Source organism: Cupressus sempervirens, chromosome 1 (genome assembly GCF_028749045.1).
Source record: "Cupressus sempervirens isolate cs-2001-9-10 chromosome 1, ASM2874904v1, whole genome shotgun sequence".
NCBI lineage: Eukaryota > Viridiplantae > Streptophyta > Pinopsida > Cupressales > Cupressaceae > Cupressus > Cupressus sempervirens.
The window spans coordinates 793,496,580-793,521,967 of record NC_143118.1 but is presented as its reverse complement, the minus strand read 5'-3'; the positions used below and the strand labels follow the sequence as shown (position 1 = coordinate 793,521,967).

Below are 25,388 nucleotides of genomic sequence, written 5' to 3'. Positions count from 1 at the left end.
CAGGAAAACTTATTTCACATATTGTTGAATCCAATAAACATGTGACAAAGGTGACGCTAAAGTCCAAGCAGTTTTAGTGGATTTTTCTTATAGCAACAATTGCCTTGCCATCTTCCATATTACGTACTCTAAATCATTTTTCAGAGCTGTACCACAGCTTGTCCATTCTAAGCATTTCTAGAAAGAAAGTTGTTTTTGTGATTGAACAATAAAATGTTTAAACACTAACGTTGCATGCTTGGTAATCACCAGTTAACACACACTATCTCTCTATATATTAATTTCTTGATGAACCAAAGTAATACAGAGCATGGCATCCCAAAATCCTTTTCTATCTGTAAATTTATTATATGTTCTCATAATTATAGCACTGAATTCAATTCATGTAGCTCAAACAGCCACCTTAGATGCAAGAGTACAGTCCTTTCCTGGCTTCACTGGACATCTTAGTTCAGAAATATATAGTGGGTAAGTGCCATTTAAGCGGAGAGCCAATTCAAGAAATTTATTCTCCACATATACATTTAATGGTCATATTTAAAGAAACAACTTGTACTTAATTATAGTTCACATTGTGCATGTTTACATATGTAGCCATTATGCATACTCGGATATATTCACATAGACATTCTATTCATTTGCCTATACTTGGACATATTCAGACTCAGGTAGATATAGATTACAGAGCAAATTTGCAATATTTTAATGGCAACAATGATATAAATTGCAGGTATGTAACAGTGAACGAGGTCCATGGAAGAGCACTTTTCTATTATTTTGTTAAGTCGGAGAGGAATCCAGGAAAAGATCCACTTCTTCTCTGGCTCACAGGAGGTCCAGGGTGTTCAAGCTTCAATGGATTTATCTATGAGATTGGTTAGAATTCTTTGCTATAGTTAGGATTCTAAGAATGATATGTTTATCTAGATTATTTCAACATTTTTGAAAAAATGAAACTAACTTTGAATGATTTTAGTGGAATGGATACCCTTCAGTTCTTAGTTTGTAGTTGAAGAGGTTCATACTGCTGTATCGAATAGGTACAAATATTTCATGGAGAACCTCCATTAAAAAAAAAAAAACTAGCCAAATTCTAATTGTAGATATGTGATATCCCATATAATGCATTTTTCATGATTAAGAGCTTGATTTGAGTGTCAACCAGTTTACACTACTAATTCCACCTGAGAACCAGAATTCAAGACTGTATCCTTTTAGTTCTACTTCTGACTATTGGATTGATTTCAAGAAAAAATAAAATTTGCTTTGGAATTTGTGTTGTTTCAGGTCCACTTAACTTTGATCTCACTGAAGCATCTGGGAGCATGCCAAAGATGAAGGCCAATCCACATTCTTGGACTAAGGTCCCAAGTTCGAATCCCACTGCTTTCTTGAATGTGAATTTTACTTGTTGCTCGATACTAGTGTTGTGTTTACAAGTGGACAGACAATTTCATGATACAAAAATGAATTTAGAATACTATATTCTAGTGCTAGGCTTTAGCTAGTAGCCCTCAACAAAAGTTAGAAGGGAATAGAACTGAGAAAAACAAAATATTCAAGAAATGATTTTTCTGTTGGCCAATTTCAAAACATTTTAAGGCCTAGATTGTTTGATGTAGGCCATCCACACTTCTAGATAGAAAACCAGTATGAAAGGGAAAGTAAGAAGGAAGTCGAGCAACATTTTATCACGTGGTTCTGTATTTGAGTCCTAGTCTATCCTTGTAATTAAAAATGTTACATAAAAAATATGGCTCCACCTTACTAGTAAACTACACATGTTTTTATGTCTATCATAAACAATGGGAGATGGTGGGTTCATCCTTCTAGAAAATTCTTCCTAAGTTCCAAAACTGAATTTTAGTGTTGTTTAATGTTCAGGTAAGATATTATATCAATATCTAAGCTTTTTGTGTATACTGAATTCTAATTTTTGTCCTCCTGCAAGGTGTCCAATATTATTTTTCTGGATTCTCCAGTTGGAACAGGATTCTCATACTCCAATACAACAGAGGACTACCAAACTGGAGATATTAAGACAGTCTCAGATGTGTACGCTTTTCTTATAAAGGTATGAAGCTGTGGCCTTTCACAAGCCTATTACACTGGTTTCAAAATATATGTAGAGTTAGGTTTTCTTCAGTGCATCCAGTAATATATTTTTAGCTAGATTATACTAGGTATGATGATTATTTACTATTGTGAATAAAGTTTCTGGACATCAAAGCTTAGATCAGATTCTGTGATCCATCATCAAGATGCAAGAAAGATCAAGAAATTTTTGTACGTGATCTTGCACTTTTTTGCATCCTGATGATGGATCACGAAACATTGATGTTAAAAAACTGCTACACAATCTAATCCAAAAAAATATGGATTGTGAAAATCTGTTTACATTGATTGTTTACCTCTTATAATTTAATGCCGACTACTATTTACAACTTATAGAGATACGCACTGTTTATTAATATTGTCCACTATCAATGCAGTGGTTTGAGGAGTATCCAGAGTTTTTATCAAATCCAGTATACATAGGAGGAGATTCATATTCTGGCATATTTGTTCCACTGGTGGCAAAGGAAATAGCAGACGGTATGGCTTAGATAAACATGTTTTCCTATTTTCCTCAGCACAAATCAGTCTTCCATATTAGAAAATCTTGAATGTTTTTTTAATGATAGCACTACCGTAGGCATCAGTTACCCTTTGCCTGTAGCTGGCAAATTTGAATCCAAAAGTTGATCAAACTTTAAATTGAACTAGAAGAAGTTTTATGTGGCCACGTATTTCCATTGTTTTTGAAGAACTTGACACTGCACTGAAAGTTTCATCTTAAATTTTTTTTATCCCAATGTTGGCACTTGGCATCGCAATTTTCTTCCCTTCAAAAGTTTGAATATTTGAGCTGCGAAAGGCATCAATGAAAATTAGAAGTTCTTTTGTCTGACAGGCATTGCTGCAGGGGTGAAACCTACTTTGAATCTTAAGGTCAGAAAGCTAAGCCCTACCTAATTCAAACATGCAACTTTCAAATATCTTGGACTCTGAATTCACACTTATGAAAAAAGCCTTATGACATGTATTCTTAGTGTTACAGGGATACATGGTTGGGAATGGGCTAACTGATTTTGAAATGGACACTAATGGAAAGGTTCCCTTTGCACATGGAATGGGACTTGTATCGGACGAGTTATACCAGGTGCTGTTTCCTCGTATTTTGTTTAGACAAAACTGAAAATTTTTCAACAAAATTTTAATAAATACAACCTAAGCTATACTTGTGGAGTAGGAGGGAGATGGTACTCAAAGCATAGCTGGAAACAACCATAAGTTTCACTTTGCAAAATCTGGTTAAAGTTGGCAAAAACCATGAACTGAGCCATCACAGCTAAGACAAAACTCCCATGACAATCTAGGATTGACTTCTCCCATCACAGATAAAACTTAAAGCCATTTTTCTCTCCTTCCAGCCAGATAAAGCTCTGAGACTTGATCACTTTCCAATGATTTTCTATAAAAGTTTCTGAACTATTAATTGTGGAATCCTGGCAAAACCTTAAAATGCTTGGAAGCCTCAATACTAGCACCATAGTCCTCATCATGCAAAAGTACAACGCAGAACACCTGGCCAGCTACTATCTCATCTCTTTGGACAACACGGACTATAAAATTATCTCAAAAGTATTAACGTCGAGATTGAAATCCCTCTCCATAAACTGATCTCCTCATTCTAATGTGCCTTTTCCTAGGCTGCCAGATTGAGGATCACCTATCATCCTCCAAGAAATAGTTCAGTTTGAACTCTCAACATTGCTTGGACATACTATTTAAATTCAATATCTATGTCAAATAGTCTTTGGCTTGTTGTTGAATTTGGAAAAAAAAAAAAAGAATTCATTCGAATCAAGTTGCTCCCACCAAATATTTTACCAGATCAAACTACAACCGATATAATGCAAATCATGAAGTGTTTTTATCTTCAAAGAATATCATAGCTGATTCGCTGGAGAATATTGAATGGGCTCAAAATTATTCTTGAAATTCCCAACAAATCACACCATAAATGATGAAGAAAATTAGTGGCAAGGTAAAAGATGTCTACCAGATCTTTATCTTGAAGGCAAATAATACATCTATTCAAACCCCCAACCCTTATTTTCTGAAGATTATTCTAATGAGGAAATTTATCTTAAGTTATAAGCCATATGAAAGCATTAACCTTAGGCCAACATGTAGGATGCCAGGGCTATTTCCAAAGCTTAAAGTTCTTTATTTCCAAGCTACCTTCTAGAAGAGTTTTCTAACCAGTGGTATAAGTCTCAGAACCTTTCCCACACCATCCGAGGAAATTCACATTTCTGTCTAAGAGACCTTTTGAAATGTTAAGATATGAGCTAAGCAATCAATGAAGAGATGAAATTGTTAGCCTAACCAAGGGCCACTAGGTTACCATTTTCAAATCTTTGCACCATCCTAAACATGATCTTGTGTATTGAAAATCAGAAACATAAATCTAGTCAACTTCACTACATTGATATTTGGTCCCAAGAGGTCAAGAAACTCCACACAATGAGGCTATGTTGCTCACATGCATCATCACAAAAAGGAGAAACGTCTCCCTTCCCCACCATAGAAGGCCAACCTCTATCAGACTATTTCTTTTACAATATTTACCTTGTGTTGCTCATCCTATCTCAGTGGGGTATTTATCTACTTCTTGTTTTTCCTAACCGTTAATGCTTGGAAACATCATTGAGCTTTTCTTTCAAAACCATATCAAAGGTTAGATTTGATCATGAGTGTTTGGTCTCATCAATAACAATTTTTTTGTTTTGATTTATTTTGATAGGCTTCCTGTCGATGGAGAAAATTATGAAATTTACATAATAAATTCAATCTCTATTTCCTGAAATTCACAATTTGCTTAATGTATCTGCTCAATTCATCTACCTATTTCTAAGCCTTCACCTTCTTCTTCAAACATGTGTTGGATTTAACCAAATTATTTTATTCTTCATTACACAAATCTTTTAGAACTCCTACACAAGCTCAACGCCAGTTCTAATAAATTCTTATAAAATCCCAATGAACAGAATCACAGATAGGATATGACTTCGAGGAGAAACCATAGGTTAGGGCTTTGTTCTAGGAATCCACTTATTGTGATTTCAGTTTCACCAACATAGGATTATATAAATTTAATAAAATTCAAGACATTCAGATTTACCAAATTGGACAATTGAAAGTCAACGAAATGGCCAACTATCTCATATATTTGAAATTTAAATGCTAAAGAGGAACATCTGTATTTGAAGATGGCCACATAAAAAATCCTCTCATATATTTTTCATAAACCCTACATAAATATCCACATCAAGGAAAGGTACAGTGCTACTAAGTCTTTACTCAACATAATAATCTTGCTATCCACTAGACCAAGGCTCATTTTTCACTCTTTCATTTGTAAATAAGTCTCAACTAGTTAACTCATACCGAATCTTAAAGAAAAAACATGGGTAGAGTCAAGACCAACACCTATAACTCTTACTTTGTTCACGTGAAAAAAATAAGTTTACAATGGTATTGCAAGGAGTACTCTGGAAGTAATATATATATCTTTATGGAAACTGAAATTAGGTTAATAGTCATTTTTTCCCAAGATATTGTGTAGAGGATAAATTTGATTCTAGTTTTCCTGGTTCACTCAGAATAATATGCAAACTATTGATTTTCACTGTTGCAGGCAGTCAAAGAGGCATGCAATGGAAGCTATTTCAATCCAAGAAGTGATGCTTGTAAATTCAAAATGCTGGAATTTGGGCAGGTAACATCAGTAGTGGATTATCTTTCTCTAGGTCCAAGTTACATCAGCAGTGGATTATCTTTCTCTAGGTCCAAAATTCTAGAAATATACAGATTTTGACAAGCTTGTTCTTGTGAAATACAGACCCTTTCATGGATCAATGCTAATAATATTCTTGACCCAATGTGCTTCCCATTCTCCATAAAGAAAGAAGAGGAAATGAGCAGGGATAAAATTATCTTGAACAGTTCAACAAGAAAATCACCATTTGATGATCTTCATGCAGTGTGGATGATGTTTGGTCATTTTTGGCTAACAAGCTTTCAAAAAGTGGATGGATCTATGCTACTCACATTGCCAATTGGAGAGCAAGATTCTCCTTGTCATGTGGTAAGTGAAAAGTTCTCCTCCCAACCTATTTTAATGTTTATTTCCTAAATGGAAATGACCAAAAATCTCCTTGTATAACTCAATGTCTTTATAAATGGCCTAAGTCTGCATCATTAAGAACAGATTCCATAAGATAAAAGAAATAAAATAAAAAACCAAAGATCATTATAGTTTCAATATTATAATATGCAAGTAAAAGTTAATTAGACACAAATCCAATGGCAAGTTCTACTACAGAAAGTAAAATCCAATAAAATGCCATTGGATGATCCCAAGTACTTGTGACTTCGCAGTTTGTACAACATATTTAGTTATTTTCAAATTTGTAGCTCATTGGAGCACGTAGGAAATGCATGAAAATTGAAGTATTTTTCTCCTAAACTGAGAAGAATGTAAATTGCAGCTCGATGCAGCATCAAGCTTCTGACTTTATTTCTGCATGTATGTTGAACGTTAATATTCGAGAATTGAAGTTTCATTGTATACTACCTTCCAACTGTTTTTGAGTGAGACGGATTATGATTTCATCCAAATGTGTATGTTTGAACATATTAGATCCCTTTTTTATTTTCCACATAAACACTTCTCAAATGTGAGATCTGGTGATGCTGGACTGCTGGAATTTCCTAAAAAATAAAATTTAATCACATTTCAATTGTGAAATTCACATGCATTAATCAAGAACATTTTTGTGACATAATTTTTGTTACAATCCCTTTAGCTCAATTTACAAAATTCTAAATAACCCTTAAAATTACACTCACTTTGTAACAACTAGCAATTGTCATATAAAATCCCTTTGTTTTGTATAAAAGAAACCGACATCTGTAACAAGACTTTATGAACATCTAATAGCTCAAGGTTATATGTCCTCTCACTTCTTTATAGAAGTAGCAAGGCCGGGACACAATGGACAACATTTTGGCTGCTAAATGACATTTCTCAACTCTTGATCTTATCCCCAAAAACTGTATTTCATTTTTCATTTTCCAAATTGCCCTCTAGAGGATGAGAACTTCATAGATTTGTCAAATTGATTTTCTTTTCATATTATTAAATTTATGAACTAGAAAATATATTATCTTAATCATTACAACATCATCAACGAGTTGAAAAACAATCATAAAGTGAAGATTAAGGAGAATATTCAACATTGAAGACAAGAAAACAAGTCCCATCTAATTTTTCATGGTACTGACATCATAGTTATTTTGATCATGCTCCATAGGATGAAATTGTTGAACCAATTGCAATTTGGTCAAAATCCCAATGTTCTCTCTCCTAAACAATCTATACATATCTCTTTGAAAGTATTTAACCATGGCCAACTGGGCAGATTGGTAAGAGATTAGCATTAATAACTTTAACCACCACTCAATGGCTCATTTGGATGAATTGTTTAAATTCCATGTCTTTTGTAAACATTCAAGACTGAATTGCACGGAAGTAAATTTGACTGACTTAATGTCTTCAAGTGCTTGCTAATTGTGTTGCCTATCTAGAGGAAGAGTTTTGGCAGGTTTGACTTGGTGGAGAAGAGTTTGACAAGTTTTTTTTCTGCATTCAGTAGTTGTTTCATTTAAGTACAAGATCTGATATTTTAAATTTTGAATGAAGCGTTTGATCATTGATATTATCTTCTCAAGAAGTTTGATAACCTAGTGCATTGAGTTCAAATAGATATTTATTTCTCATGTAAAAACTTGAGCTTCATTTTCAGGGTTGATTTTCACCAAAAATATTCTCTTCTTGTTTGCAAAAGGAGCACTATTGATGACCACAATACATGGAATGACCATGCTATTTGGGTATTGATTGATTAGGGGCAACCTTGGGCCAGTGCAATCTTGCATCACCCAAAAAGAGTACATGACTTTTAAGTATAAATAGGCAGAACAACATGATCTTTCTTTGATTAGTGGTTGCTTTTGAAAGATGCCATAATGAAGAAGGCAGGATAATTTCAGCCTTCTGGCAACAGACCACTGTCTAAAGGCAGCTAGGTGAGGTTGTTACATAGTAGCCATGCAACCATTTCATTAGTTGATTTGTAACAGCATAGTAGTTGTAGGAAATCATTCCAACAACAGTTGGGACTGTTGTAGAAAGTTGTTCCAAAACAGCTGCATTTTTTGTAAAATGTCACTATGGAGCACTTGAACAATTTCTGAAGAAAATTGGTCCACAAGTATCATACTTGATGCAAACTTTTGTACCCCAATGATTACACTGTTTCTGCCCAAGAGTCATTTCTGAATGGTCGTAGTTTCTGCAGAAGTTTACCATTGACATAGTGAGGAACTGGTCAAAGGCAAGGACCACACTCTTGATGATCCCTTTCTTTAGTGTTCAGGTAGAGGGTTTCAAATTTGATTTCAACAGTGAACTGGCTGCTGATTGATGTGAAACTGAGTTCACACACATCCTCAAGCTGATGACCACAACCTTTGTGATACTTTCAACCCATTTGACGTGGTCCTGAAGTCCAGGATTTCAAGTGAATGGGAAATTGGGAGGTCCCATTTGTTCAGCTTCATGACCTTCAGTAATGAATAGGCAATGATCAATGCTATCGAGGCAATGAATGAAAAGAGCTAGTTGGAATGATATTGCAATTGATCAGGCTCAGGTTATAATTGTCTGCAGTAGATGTTGACCTTCAAAAGGGTTGGTCCATTTATAATCTGCACGCTCAACACTTAGAGAAAAGAAAGATACAATTGGACATCATCATTAAGAACTGTAACCTTGCAAAAAATGCAAGAACTTTAATCCAAGGTGCAGAATAATGAAGAGGGTCAGCCCCAATGTGAGGACACAAGAGACTGAGTGATGGAAAACTGATTTAAATTAATTTTCCAATAATGAGATTGGGGACCTGCTGTGCCTTGCACACACACCCCATCATAGACTGGGACCGCCACCTCTTTTGCAACCTTAGGTTAGTTTAGGTTTAGCATTTTGTTGTCTCTCTCCATTTGGAGTATTCTTGTCAGGATTTGCATTCTATCTCTGCATTTAGGAAATGGGGATCTATCTTGCATTGGAAATATTAGGCTAGTTGAAACTCAAAGCCTACTTAGGATTGAACAAGAAAGTAGTAGTGGAGATGGCTAGTCGTCAGGATACCTAAGTTCTCTTTTGAAACTGATAAAACTATAGAGGAACCAATCTTTGACAATTTTTTTGGATCTTTGCTTTGAATAATAGGCCAAGAAAGATTCAAGGGATTGAGAAAAACAAGTATGGAATGGATAGAATAGCTATGATTTTTCAAATTTAAAGGATCATTTCAATCAATTAAGTGATGGAAGAAATAAGCAAAGTGAAAGAGAAATGTGACTAAGGAAGAAATATAGACATGGATTACTTCAAACACTTGTATTATCAAGGGAATACAACTAAGGCAAAGGAAGTCGACATTACAATAGAGGTGGGGATTTCATGACCCATTGGACATGATAAGAACCACCACCTTAGGTCTTGAAAGAGTTAAAGTACAAACAAAGGTGGCAATATTTTGCAAGGGTCAGAATTTCACGGGCCCTTGGTACATGAGAATCCACCTTAGCACATAGGAGAAAATAAGACAAGAAATGAAGAGGAGATAGAGTTCTCATTACATTGGGGATTTTGCAATCCTTTGAACACTTTTATAAATGTTCCTCAAGACATAAAGCAATAAATTAAAAGAACGAAAGTCGGGCTTTCATGCTTGGAAGGGATTTTGCAGTCCTTTGGATGTAGAAAAAATAGCCTTAAGACAAGCTGCAGTAGACGAAACAACAACAAAGAAAGGAAATGGTGACATTATGCTCATAGTGGGGATTTTGATCTCCATTTGACAGATCCTAACTAGCAGCTTCTAATCCACCCTTGACACATGCACAAGGAGAATTCAATAAGGGAGTGGAGGAAATTACACCAAAGTGAGGATTTCACTATTCTTTGGATAATGTTTTACCCAAAAATCCAATACCCCTCAATAGCTGCCAAGACATGAATGAAACAAGAAAAAGTTAAAGGGTGTGGAAGCAATATTTTGATGGAAGGAATTTGCAATCCCATGGACACCTCAAAGGCCACCAATCCTAAAATATTCTCAATAGCCTCCCTAGCACATGAGGAAAGACAACTTATACAAGGAAACGTTTGGCCATTAGACTATGGTGGGAATAATAGCATGAAATGGAAAACCCAAGAAAGGTCAAAATCACAGAGCTATTCTTGGACCAAGACTACACAAAATTTTTTGAATCCAAAATTCCAGTGGAAAGTGAAACCCTAGATTCATGAATCCGAATTTGCAAATTCACAAACCTACAAATTTGCACATGTAAACAAGAAAAAGGAAATATGTCGAGGGGAGGGGCTTGCCTTGTTCAAGCCCCCATTTAGGGATTAACCTTGAAATGAGAAAGAATGTAAAAAGTAGGACAAATGTAAATATTCACCTTGTCGAATCACTATGGATGGATTCAAATCCACTATCTACAAAGACGTATAGGTGCTTGTACATAGATGTATGAATGATATAGAATGATAATGTAGGATGCCTCCACAAATTGCAATAAATCTACAAGTTTCATGAATCTATGATTCATGGATGCAAGTATGCTTTAGAACTTTTGAAGGGTTAAATGCTTGTATAATAGTGATAAATGTAGATCCTTCCTTGATGGTCAACTCCACTATTTCCTATGAAGAAAGAAGCTAGAGCTTGAGCAAGAAATGAATGATTGATGACATGAAATGAGGGCCTTCAATAAATCCTTTTTAGCTAGACTTGAACTCCTTGAATGCACCATGACAACTTGTTTGCAAATGATGATTTGTATGCTTCAAAGTATGGATTGCTTGCATGTAATGGATCACCTTAGATTACATGGATGATCAAATTAAGTGAGAAGACCTCCTTTAACAGTGACTTTGGGATCAAAATAAAAAGGTAGGACTACACTAGGTGGAAAAGAATGGAAAACCCTGAGGAAGTCCTGATAAAACACTCTTCAAGTAGAGGTCGTGGAAAAAACCCTCTTGCATAAAGGTCAAGATTGGCCTTTACCGAGGATAGAGTTCGAGGTCATCTCTTACTCTAGGGTAGAGGCACCTCTACCCTAGAGTAAGGGATGATGTCTAACTCTACCCTCGGTAAGGGCCAATCTTGGCCTTTATCCAAGAGGGTTTATGCCTCGAAATGCCCTCTAGGCTCTCGAAGGTAGAGAAAGAATGGTTAAAAATGGATAGAAGCTCAAGAAAAGGAAATATTTTGAGCATAAGCATCCATGTTCTAGGAGTTCGCCAAAAGAAGAGCTAAAAGGTCTTACAAAGAAAATTTACAAATTTTAAGATCGTACAACTACAAGGCACTATCTATGCAAGTACCAAAATGCACTTTTATTAATTAATTTTAAAATTATGTATAATAGTTTTATGAATGTTAATTTATTAAAAATTTCAAATAATTGTCTATGAGGTGCATTTTGGCCCCTCAATAGCCAAAACCCAACTACAAATGTTAGACAATCAAGTGCCTTACCCAAAAAATTCACTGCATGAACTTGACTTACTATAAATAGTAAGTCCCTAAAAAGAAGCTCTATCAAAGCTTCCAAGATTCAACACTACTGCCAACATGCTTAGGCACCCTTCCAAAGAAATCTTAACTACCCCAAAATAATACTTACTACAAATCAAAGCTACCTGACTCAAAACCCAACTTTGACTCAGGAAGGGTAACTTGACTCGTGAATTGACTTGGACTCACTCGTGACTCGGCAAAGCGACAAAACCCTTGAAATTTAGAGATTTTTTAGGATTTAAAGAACATTCCATGCACCCATTATTGAATAAAGCTTAAAAACACAACAACATCATGAAATAGAAGGTAATTTGATCACATATATAAATATACATTGATTACTTAAGTACAAAGGTAAATTGTAGCTGAAGGAAATAACAAACATAGATATATAAAATTCAAAATTCTAGTATCTACATATTGTCGAATCAAAATGCATATCAAATCCATGAAATCCATCATATCAATACTAAATATCATCATCAAATGTTCTAAACTTATGTAAACGAAAACAAGTCTATAGCTATGGTTCTTCATCCTCATCCTCATCCTCATCCTTAGCCTCAGAGTAACCTATATTATGCCTCCTAATAAGGCATCTAAGGCAGGTCCTAGATGACTGATTAGCCATAGTCTTTGCCTGTGAGGTGCCACTAGGATCAACTGTAGCTCTTTGTTCCTTTGCTGCCATAGGCACAGCCTCAGCCTCTCTGTCTACCTAGTCAATCCACACTAGGTCCTCATCATCGAAGATAGTATTAGTAACCCCAGTAACCCACTCAGACTCTGGATCAACCTCCTCTAGAGTATCTGGAGAGGCGTCACTATCCAAAATATCTCCGATCCTGAGGCGCAGGTTGTAATGCACAATGACTATATTATTCATCCTCTCCATAGAAAACCTACTATGTTTCTTCGAGTGAATCTGATTGAACATTCTCAAGTTGTGCTTACATCCAAAAGAGCTACATTTCTGACTCAATATGCAGATGGCAATTTTTTGAAGGTTTTCGGCTGAAAGCCCAAACATTTTCCACCATCTATCTGAAAAAAGGAAAAGAAAAAAGAAGAAGATTAGTCTCATTTTCACTTTTAAAATTAGAATGTAGACAATAAAATTAAAATGCACAAATTGCGAATTTTTCCTGGCTGCAATTTTGTACAACCTTCTTTGTATATTTAGCTTCCAAAAATGGGCCCTATTCAATTATTTTAGACATCCATCTCAAGCAATGTATTTGTGGCATTAGTGGCTGCCATCTTCCCTATCATAGTATGTAGGCCACTAAGAATCCGCGCATCCACCTTGAAATCATCATGGAAATGGAAAGTTAGATTGAGGTAATAGGTTGCTGCATGGATGGGCCTATAAAGCTGATTTTGCAATCTCCTATCAATTATGTCCCAAATGAGGCCATACTTACCCTTAACTCTGCATATTTGACTCTAATGGCCTCCTTGGCCCTATCCACCCCCTCATATACATAGCCCATAGTGGACTTCTCCCCACTAGTAACTCATAGGAGGACTACGAGGGGCTTACAAAATAGTTAAAATTGAGTGGATGATCATTAAAATCTAAAACTTTGCAAAGTTGCACATGAAAATAAAACTAAAGTATGCATTTGAATTCATATTAATTAATATTTTAATTTTATTTTCATTGTGCAACCTAGGTTTAATCTTTTAGGGTTTCTAATCTTGTTTATTAAGATTGATCTCTCTTTGTAAATTAATTCATTTAGTTTTGATTAATAACAATTTCTCTTTTTGCTCATCAAGAATGTCTCCTCTATAGATATGTGAATTCCAACCTCCATAGCTTTTGCTTCTCTCTTTCTGTGATAGGTGTTTGCATGTAGGTGATTCTTGGGGGTTGTGGGGTTAATTTTTCATCAACTTCAACAATAATTATCATTGGCCAATCAATAAATCAAAAATTTAAATATTCAATTAATACATTTAATTTTAGACTTTCAGAAGTAGAAAATGAGGATGATCAATCACCTCCATAGGAAACAAGAAAATTTAGGAGAGTCCTATTCCTTCTATATGTCCATCCATCTGTCATAATGGTGCAACCAGTTTGGCTCCAAGCCTTTCTATGGTCCTCAATCTCAAGGTTCATTTCCTCAATCATTTCTAGTAAGAGGGGGCCACTCAACTCAATATCAGTGGGGGCTTTAAATCCTGCACCACAAATGAGAACCACATTGATCATGCCCTGCCAATAAGGAGTCTTGTCACATATATAGAAATATTTAAATTAGTGAATTTCAACATCAAGTTATAATTACAAAATTTTAATTTAAAAGTAAAACAATCAAATATAAATGAACTACCTAACTATAATAAATGGAATGTTGCAAAAATACCAAAACTTGCAAATTGATCTTCCAACATCATGGATCTCCTTGTTCAACCCATGCTCTATAATGTCCCCATTTTTGGCGAGATTCTGCAAATGATCGTGTCAGTTCATTGTAGAGACCCTCATGATTTGACAAGGTGATCAAGGGGTCCCAATTGTGGATTTCTTATTTTTAGCAAGTCCATTTTTGGAAGTTTCCATTTTTGGCAATGTAGTGGGTGGCTCTGGCATGTGGTCATCACCTGTAGTGGATGTGGTTATTAATTGTATGAGCTCTTATTTATTAAAAATATTAATCCATTATTAAAGTCACATTATTATAATAATAATATTTTATTATAATAATATTATTAAGAGATATTACTAAAAGATTTGTGTTGATAAGTTTCAAGAGATGAATTCTTTTGGGAAACTTTTACAGTTTTTGAAGTTGGGTTATTTTGGGAAACTTTTGTCAGCAAGGGATTATAAATATGAGCTCATTTCGTTAGAAAAATCACCCTGAATACTTGTTTTCTTTTGTTGCCTTTGTAGCTTTTTTGAAGTTTTGATTCTCATGCCCTTGCTGAGGTATAAGGGTTTCTGAGTTCTAACAATTATTGTGAGTTTGCTTTGCAAATTGTGCTGAAGTATACAATTTGCTATTCCCCTACTATTCCTATTGTGACTAAGGAGACTTTGTTGTTGTGGGTGATCCATTGATCTATTTGCTACTGTGGATAATTTATTATTTGGTCTAGAAGGAAATTGGTGATCAATTTTGCAAGGTTGCATCCAAGATTTGGAGGGATGATTTGTATGAATTCAAGCTTTCATTACCCTAATAGGTAGCGCTTCATCATTTGCAAAAGGGTTTTGCATTTAGAGGGTGGCATGAGGTAATTGGAGATTGGAAGACACCTTTCTTAGAACCGACTTGTATTAATTCAAGTCTATGATTTGGTCTTACAAGGCTGTGATATTCGTTTTAGTCTAGAGTTGAGTATTGATGCCCCATGTATGATCTAGAGGGTGCTGCATCAATTATTTGTGAGGTTGGGAATCTATAATCATAGGCTCCAATCACTTCCAGCATTGTCATTATGAATTCTAAAACTATTTGTGATAACTAGTGGACTGCAATTTGCAATTGGGAGAGGTTGAACAATTTTTGAGGTCTTCCTGTAGCATTATCAGTTTTGAAATCAAGAGAGGCTAGGGTCATGTTCTAAGAATGTCTATCTTTCATTAATTGAATCAGCTCTAGATTTTGCCAGGTTCTATTTACATTGTTGTAATGAACATCGTAGTTGGAAAAAAATAAATTGCAACTAGTTGAATTTAATTATGAAGAAATTTATTGTTTCATTTCAAAATATGCATTTCCTATTTCGATGACAAAGGTTTCATGATGCAAGTAAGTATTAATGGTAATAAAATGAAGATTGTCATTCGATCTATCTTAGTAATATCAAAATTTGTTTGTAAAGTGTTTAATGAAATGTCAAGCAAATAAATTATAAGAGATAATTGGGGTTTGTTCAAGTCATATCCAGGTGGGTATATTACAATGGTATTAGAGTGGTTTCTTGTCGGCCTATAGGGATTGCGCTCAGAATTATTAATTAGTGGTTTGGGCAGGAGTTGTTAGAATTTGCATTCAGTATCATGGAGATGATATTTGTGCCGTGTATGAACTATAGAGGTCTTACCACTCCACCTAGGGAAGGTGAGCTTGAGATATAGTTTGAGTCAGTTGGTAGTCCAAGTGGTTTAGGAGTTAGAGATGTTGATGTTGAGATTGACAGAGAGGCTATGCAGACATTCATGAATCTAACAGTTGGACAATAGAAAATGATAGCTGTACTACAACAACTCTCTAACACTCTACAACAAATTGCACTTCCTCGAGGATGGAGTAGGGAGAGGGATCAAGATGTTTCTATTGGCTCACATAGATCTTTAGTTGAGGATAGAACCCTATATGGTGATAGATATAGAGATGGAGACGAAGTTTGAGTTGAGGATCAAGGTGGGTTAGCTAATAGAGCTGAAAGACATACTAGCACTCATGATAGGCCACAGAGGCCCATGTCTCTAAGACCCGAGGTGGATGCAGCCAGCATTGAATCTGAGACCCCTCCTTTTGTTGATGACACAGTGAAACACTTTACGGAGTGGGATTCTTACCACAGGCAATTAAAGATCATCTGAATTTTGATAGGTTCTTGACTGAAAAATAGGAGTATTCTAGAGTGAGGTCAGTAGTTGATAGACTGAGTTACAACAAGTTACCAGCACAATGACGTTGGAGCACTTTAATGATAGTGGGAGAGTTACAACTCGAGCTTGGATCCATAAGCTCGACATGTATTTAGCTTTGCATCCTATGTTAGAGGTGGACACTATCAAATTTGGAGTGCTACATTTGGATGGAGCTTCCCAATGATTGGTGATACCATGGGTTAGTTTCTTTGTGACATGATCAGATCACTTCCTATTAGGAGTTTGTGGATCGCCTAATCAAGAGACTTGATAAGAAGGATCCAAAGGTGTATTTTTATGAGTTGGCTCAACCAAAGTAGTATGGCGGACTAAAGAGTTATATTAGTAAGTTCTACAGGCTTTTAGTCATGGTTTATGATATTTTGGAACACAGATGAGTGATGTTATTTGTGGAGGGATTGACTGAGCCACTTCATCAATGGGTGAAGTCATTAGACACATCTTCTCTATAGCTAGTGATGAAGAAAGAATGAGACTTGAAGTCATCTTCTCAAAGCAAGGTTGCTTAAAAGTCTTCTATCCCTCCGTCTATTGATGAGGAGTACCCACCAATTGTTGAGGACAAAAAAAAGCCAATGGGGATATCTGATAATACTTCTAGAGGGGATTTGAGGAGGTAAAAACTTTGCTATTGGTGCAAGGGACCTTTCTCTTAAGGTCATACTTGCACATTGAGGCCGAAGGGGGCAGCCAACTATGGAATGTGGGTTTACATTGATGTGATTGAGGAGGAGTCATCATAGCCGCATGAGGATGATGATAGAGATGATCATACTAGTGATAGATTTTTTACTGTGATGAGTATTTACAGTTTGATATTTGACTCACATGTCCAGGACTTGTGTTAGGTGTAGAGTTGGTCTGTACCTAAGCTAGATTGTTTGTAGGATGATTGGATAGGTTCAGTATAGGAGGGTATGTTGGGATCTTCTGTTGAGTTGCCTTTTATGAATATTTTGGCTTCTACATCATCAATGTCGGTATTGGGTGTTATAATACAAGTTATGTTGTTGGTCTTGGTGATGATGTTGGCATACTATTGGTTCAGTGATGATAGGGATATGACTAGCTTCTTATGGGATCTGGGTGATAGTTTTAGCGTGATGCCAGATTGCTTGAGGACAAGCAATCTCAAGGAGGGAGGATTGTAGTGTCCCCATTTTTGGCAAGATTGTGCAGATGATCATGTCAGTTCATTATAGCGACCCTCATGAGATGACAAGGTGATTAGGGGGTCTCAGTTGTGGACATACTATTTTTAGTAAGTCTATTTTTGGAAGTTGCCATTTTTGGCAATGTAATGGGTACCTCTGTCGATTGGTTATCATCTGTAGTGGATGTGGTTATTAATTGCATGAGCTCTTATTTATTAATTAATTATTAAAGTCACATTATTATAATAAGAATATTTTATTATAATAATGATATTAAGAGATATTACTAGAAGGGTTGTGTTAATAAGTTTCAAGAGTTGAGTTCTTTTGGGAAACTTTTGTCAACAAGAGATTATAAATATGGGCTCCTTTCATAGGAAAAATCATGCTTGAATTCTTATTTTCTTTTATGGCTTTTCTGAAGTTCTGATTTTCATGCCCTTACTGAGGTATAAGGGTTTCTTAGTTCTAAGATTGCTTTGCAAATTGTGTTGAGGTATGCAATTTGCTACTCTCCTACTATTCCTACTGTGACTAAGGAGAGTTTTTTTGTTGTGGGTAATTCATTGATATATTTGCTACTATATTGTTTGTTTTGGAAGGGAATTGGAGATCAATTTTGCAAGGCTACATCCAAGATCTGGAGGGACAATTTGTATGAATTATGGCTGCCATTACCCAAAAATGGCAACACTTCATCATTACCAAGAAGGGTTTTGCATTTAGAGGGTGGTGTGAGGTAATTGGAGGCTGGAAGAAGCCTTTCTTAGGACTTGTGTTGCATTAAATCAAGCCTACAATTTGGTCTCACACGGCCGTAATATCTGTTTTTTCTTGGGGTTGAATATTGATGCCTTGTGTCTGATCTAAATGGTGTTGCATTAATTATTTGTGAGGATGGGAATTTATAATCATAGGCTGCGATCACTTCGTACATTATTATTCTAAATTTTTAACTATCTATGATAATTGGTGGGCTGCAATTTGCAGTTGGGAGGGTTTGAACAATTTATGAGGTCTGCCTATAGCATTTCTAGTGTTGATATTAAGAAAGGATGGGGCCATGTTCTGAGAATGTCTATCTATTGTTAATTGAATCAGCTCCAGAATTTTCCACGTTCTATTTGCATTGTTGTGATGGACAACTTGCAAATAAATAAATTGCAACTAGTTGAATTTAATTGTGAAGCATATTACTGTTTCATTTCAGAATATGATTTTCCTATTTGAATGACAAAAGTTTCATGATGCAAGAAAATATTAACGGTAATAAAGTGAAGATTGTCATTAGATCTATCTCAAGAATATCGAAGTTTGTTAGCAAAGTATTTAACAAAATGTAAAGCCAATAAATTATAAGAGATAATTGGGGTTTGTTGAAGTCATATCCAGCTGGGGATATTACATGTTCTCAAGTGAGGGTTGTGCACTAGGAGTGGTACATGGTACAAAAAAATGTCTAACCTAGAAGTAGATTTTCTAACTCTAGAATAAAAGGTAATGCCAATACTACTTTTAGGGTTGAAGCCACTAGTAGGAACAAATGTAGAAGCACTAGCACTAGAAGAAGCATTAGGACGAAAGGGAGAAAGGGAAGATCCCTCTCCAACACAACCTAGGGGTGTAAAACTAGATACACATACAGATGCAGACGAGGGTGGATTGGAACCAATTTGAGCTAACTCTTCAAATTGATTTCATCTTAATTCCTTTGCTTGTTCATATTTTTCTAAGGCAACACAACAAAATGTTTAGCCTCAGCAGTTGCCTCTTTACAAGGCTCAGTATCATGGCTGTGTATGCCATCAATATGGTAATTCAATCTATTTATTCCCCCCACTAATAATGATCTTACAAAATCAGCATTATTCTTTATTTCTACCTCTACCTGGGAAGTCTATGGTGTACTTCCAACACTCATCTTTTTTATTGCCTTTGGGTTTTTAGGAGGGGCTATTATGATTGGGGAAAAAATATTTTCAAAATATCAAGGTTGCTGCAATAAGACAATTCTAACCAAAAAAATACTATTTAAGCATTGTATTTAATGAAGATTTAAACTAAAAGAAAAAATCAGAAAACCCTACATTTTCTATAAAAAATTTGCAAATAATTGAGATATACAAATGCAATGTAGATTTTAAAGTCAAGCGTAAAATAACGGCAATAATGTTATAAACCAAAAAACCCATAAAGATAGAGAAAGCATTCATCTAAATCGAAAAAAATCAACTCTTACCTCTTTCAAAGGAGTTGATATGTGTTGATAAGAGCTCCTATAAACTTCTTGATGTTCTTAATGCAAGTATATAGCTGCTTCAATGTGCTTTTCCTCTTCCTTTCAGCTAGTTGCAAAACAATGGCTCCCTATATCTCTTTCTTTATCTCTTCCTTTCTAATTCTGACATAAAAATGTTATGGAAGCCCTCTTAGGATTATAACAAAAAGAAACATAATTTTTGTTTTAAAAAACATAACATTTTTTATTTTTTTGGGTGACCAAATTTTCCCTAAACGGGCTAGGTTATGTGGCTCGGACTCATCGGGTCACATGGAAAATCATGGGTCAAGGTCATGGGTTGTTTTGATCCAACATAGGTGACTCGACTCGTTGACTTGTGTGACTCGCGGTGAGTCTCGATTTATTGCTATAAATAGAAAGTGTATCATTCTGACTCAAATGAGGAACAATCCTGAACAAGGCTTGATAAATGCTACCAAAGATCCTTCATGATACCCAAATTGGATCCTCTAATCAACCTTACTATCCTATGAGGAGTTATAGGTTGATCTCTCAAACTTGATGCTTGCAAATAATTGGGATATTAGAGTCCACTCTCCCTAAGAGTGTTTTTCCTCAAGCAATCACAACTACAATGAAACTCCACTTGGAATACCAAAAAAATACTGAGAATGGTCCCACACAGAAACACTAATGTGACACTAGTATAATCACAAGTGCACAGAAGTGGAACACAATCCAACTATCCAAACTCTATGTACTAAAACTATGCATCTGAAATAAACCTCATACATGAGGATCAAAAGTAAAATGATGAGCACTTCTCATTATGTAGCTATGGTAAAAGGATTCAATATTTGTCAATGGTCATCGTAAACACATCAAGAGTCAGGAGATGGATCCAATCATTGTCCCTGCACAGTTGATTGGGTAGGGTCTCTGGTAACCTTCTCTGCAAACCTAACCACAAAATCTCTGTGAGGAAACATTGTAGTCAAAGTTTCTACAATTGCTCCTACTAAATGTTGAATGTCACAAGAACCTCGAATGAAAGTAGCCTTGCTGATCTTAAAGGTTCTTTTTGAAACTTCATACTCTTTAAGAAGGTACTCAACAAATGTATCGACATGGTAAAAATGAAATTAGGGAGAATAAACCTTGAGCTGATCACTTTGACCCTATAATGCAACAAGTTGTCTATCACCATTAGCTGCATAAGATGAAGTAACAAATTGTTTCTATGAGAGGGAATCAAATCAACATTAGAGTCATAATCCCAACCATATGACATTGTACAAGTTTCCTGTGAAGATGATGGAGTAGTGTCATTTACTAACACAACTCTCTAGAGAATCCACCACTACCAAAAAAGTGCTATCGGTATTCTATCCCATATCATCTAACAAAGTGTTGATCATGGGAGAACTTGATACAACATGTGGTTCTCCATTACCCTCTATAGGTGCACTCATCTCAACTATAACATCATTACTTGTAATTGTGATGTGGCCACATCCTCCACCGAATCATAAATTTAACCCATTGTTATAAGGTCATCACCAATTGTCACTGTAGAGAATCACATTGTGCTTGTAGTTGGTAAAGAATGTGCATGACCCAGCTCCACAGTAAACGCCTCTAACTGTGACTACGAGTCCTGAATAGCCAACTAGATGCTCTTCAATAATTTCATAGTCATGTCAATCTCATGGATGAGATCATTTACCTCCTCTTCCTTTCCCATCAACACATATAAAAAGTGCAACCCCACTCAAGAAGGTAGTTTTTGTCAGCCAATAATTTTAAATAGTTTTGCTTCATTATTCTAATGGCTTCTCAGATTGTATAAAACTTTGCAAGGGAAAGGCTACCATCACAATGCTCATCCATCAAAAGAACCTCAACCATAGGTGGCCAACATATAATGAGCGACATTAAAATGCTCAAGGATTGTGGTAATCTGACTGAATTCACCCTTAGTTGCCTAACCAAATCATGTCTCTAAAATCCATGACCACCATGCAAGCTATCGGAATCAAAATCTGCACTATGAAAGGATGTTGTATCCGCAACTTCTACTATCAGTGCACAAATCATCTAAATACTTCTACATGTACCTCAAAAGTTGGCTTAACTAGTAAAGTGGAAGCTGCTGTTCTGAACATCTATATGCCCACTTCCAATGCAACTGCAAGTTCTTGTAAGTCATGATCCTGGGACCTACTACCAATAAACAAAGTTTTTGATTCATTTTATAAGGTCAGATACGAAAAATCAAACTCACTATAGCACGAGTCTTCATCGTTAATGGCATCATTAGTACTTTCTTGAGGACTGACATCATCCACATGCGAACTCTTTGTTGTTTCAGGGTGATGCAAGCACAACTGTGTGCTGTCATGAAAATCAGAATTGTTATAGCTCGTATTTTCTAGGCAATCTTCATATTGACACTCCCATCTTGCATGTCAACACTCAAGAGGATACCCACAACATCCTTCATGATTGCCATGACATCAACACCGTCATTATGCTCAATCAAGGGACTATTGTCATAAAAATAAGAACTTTATTGCTATTTGAACAACTTTTTGCTTCTTTTTTCTTTCAAACAAAGGATCCAAGATTTTTGGATGTTGTAGAAGCTCTGATAAATTTTTATTATAATTTTGAAAGATGTTATCTAAGTTACCAATTCATCCTCAGCAACCTTGGATGCGGAAGTTGGTGCGTGTTGATGCTTGGTGCATCCAGAAGCCTTGTGGATGCCACCAAGATGCCACCCAAATGGGGACACGTCCAGGCATGGATTTCTGTGCATTTCTACTTGATGTTGTCAGCATCTAAAGATGGAAAATATGGTGTTGGCATACAATTCATAATCATCATCTTTACATTTATATGTTTTAGTTATGAACGTAACAACAAACCTTTCATATTCCTCAGTGAAGTCCATTTGTCTCTTTTGGAAGACTACTCAACATGGGCCCATTGCTGAAAACAAGGCTTTGGTTAGCATATGGTTCTTGGGGAGTCCAAGGTAGAAACTTTCTGCTGTGTGATTTGTTCTGCAAAGAATCTAAATGTCTAAGATATATTTTTAATAATTTTTCAGTTACTAAAGATATTGCAGAATTGTGATTGTGTATATTATTTGCACATGATCAATACATATTTTGTTAATCTTTTTAGAAGTTGGAGTATCTGTGAGATACTCTTGAGATTTTCTTATTCTGTTATATATATATATATATATATATATATATATATATATATATATATATATATATATACGGATCCATATGCATCTGCATCCCCCCCCCCCTCGGCAACAAAAGAAAATCCCGCACTTCGCATCCACTTCCAGATCCGCATCTGCATTGATAACTTAAGACATTACTATAATCATATAAAGCATGCATGAGCTGTGACATAAGATGTTGTATAGACATTGTTTTTTCCAAGATTCACACAAACCGTTTGTCTTGAATGTAAAAGGCTTCTCCCACAAATGGCAAGAAACCATTTCAATACCACTATAATATTGCAAGCTAAGATATTGTCTCAAATCTACCTTGAGTTGTCATTTTGGAAGGTTTGACATTTCGTCAAACACTTTGCATGTAAGTTTCATTATTGTTGGTAAACAGATTTGGCACTTAGAAAATATGCAATTTACCCCAATGGAATGTGTGGCAAATCGATTTCTCCAATAGTTGGATAGGCCCTTGATATCCGGCCTTCCTCTGCATTTAGAGGGTCAGCTCCCACATAAGATAAAAAAATTTATTTTTCAATAGAAATGATTAGAACTTAGAATATAAAAAGGAAACCATTGATAGAAAATGCACCACACAACTTCAATGTTTCCATAAAATCAATGTAAACTATTAATAAAAACAATCAAGAACTATGCTTGAGAGCTATCACTCACAATATTGATTCAATCATTCATGAACATTTGCACAATACAGTAAAAACATCCATTACAAAGAAAGGATCAATATTTCAACGTTTCAGATATATAGAAAGAGAGAATGCAAAATGTACTTTCTTTATTTCTTAGCACCAAGAATAGAAGAAATATTTGACTACAAGAACAACAATTGTACACACTTTTCAAAAATTGCCTTGTCATCAAAACATAAGTGTTCCCTGTCTAAGTCCAAGAAGTCCTTTATTAGATTGAGATTTTAGAATTTATAGCTATTCTAGAATAACTAACCTTTCGGGTTCATAACTACTCAAAAAGTTAGAATTTGGATTACTTCGAAGATAGTTTGTAACCAACTCTAACTTTCAATGCTTAGCTATAGTTAGCAAAAGTTAAGACATTGACCAAAACCAAAATTAATTCTATAGTTGACCTTTTTACAAAATACATAAATAAAAACCTGAGACAACTTTAGACATATGCACTTCTAACTTTTAACTATGATCATTGATATTTCTTGAGCTTGCTCTTTGATCTATAGGTGTTGTGAGTAGTTGAGTCAAGTTTGCCTTGTACACTCTAAATGATTTGATGACTTGAGCCAACGCCTTGTTTTTAATGATGATTAAGCTTTGCATTTTCAGCTTGCATAGATCATGTCTCTTTCTAACTTCATTCAAATCGATGACATAACCTAGTAAGTTTTGAATACAGGACTCCGAAGTTACTGAGAGACTGCTCAATCGAACTTTGTTTACTGCCAAGTTCGCTGCTGATTTTTGCCTCTATGCATTCCAAAATGGAAGATATGTCTAGATCTTGAGTGTGTTCACTAATAGGGATACCTTCTACAATCATCAGTATATTCCCCAAGGCCTTCTTTTTTAGTAGCTTGCAGGAGTTTAAGAATTGTTCTCCTTCTTCCAATTGTTGACTCATGCTATCAATCTTCCATCTGATGTTTTCCAGCCATATGTCAATTTTCTCTTCTCCACTGGTGATTAACTTCAGCGATTTGACTATATTGCTGTCCATTCATTTAATCTCTACTAAATTAGCATCAATTTCTCTCCAGAATGTTTGTTGTTCTTTGAGAGTTGTTAACTCTTTTTTAATGTTTTGTTGTATATGATTCGCCTTAGCATATGTAACTTTGACCTCCTGAAATAGGCTTTATGTTTTTTCTTTCATACTTTTTACCCATGCTTTCACCATCTTACCATAAGTTTGACATTCTCCTATGTCTTGAATGGTTTCTTCATCAAACATTTTCTTAGGATCTCCTGTGATTTCCGTAGATGAGCTAGGATTCGGAAAGGAATCACTGATCATCAATCGGATGCATGAAGAAATTACTCAAACTTGACACTTGAGTTGATTCTTAGCTTGCTTATCTCTCCTTGACTGTTCCATCAGGACAGTAGTTGACACTTGAAAATTGTGTTCTCTTCCCTCATGAGTGGTCCGGCCTAGATCCACTTTAGTGATGCTAAAATCAGATTCGTTTGCCTCATTTATGTCCTTCTTTGTGACTAGTTGTACAATTTCAACAAATAAGTTTCCTGAGGTAGGATTCACTACCAGTCTAGAATCCATTCTAGTCTTCTTTATCTTTGCGCCTTTATGCATTAAATCAGCTACGGCA

General features: G+C 35.5%; 1 protein-coding gene across 1 annotated transcript in view; it reads left to right on the top strand.

Moving 5' to 3' along the window:
- Nucleotides 1-310: 310 nt before the first annotated feature.
- Nucleotides 311-25,388, top strand: part of LOC149580258 (serine carboxypeptidase 1-like) — a 54,216-nt gene continuing 29,138 nt past the window's right edge. Inside the window, exons 1-9 of the mRNA XM_089813420.1 lie at nt 311-468; nt 731-876; nt 1,288-1,364; nt 1,952-2,074; nt 2,493-2,595; nt 2,954-2,991; nt 3,101-3,202; nt 5,747-5,827; nt 5,951-6,196. Of these exons, the coding sequence (XP_089669546.1) occupies nt 311-468; nt 731-876; nt 1,288-1,364; nt 1,952-2,074; nt 2,493-2,595; nt 2,954-2,991; nt 3,101-3,202; nt 5,747-5,827; nt 5,951-6,196 (1,074 nt within the window). The remainder of the gene's footprint in view (nt 469-730; nt 877-1,287; nt 1,365-1,951; nt 2,075-2,492; nt 2,596-2,953; nt 2,992-3,100; nt 3,203-5,746; nt 5,828-5,950; nt 6,197-25,388) is intronic.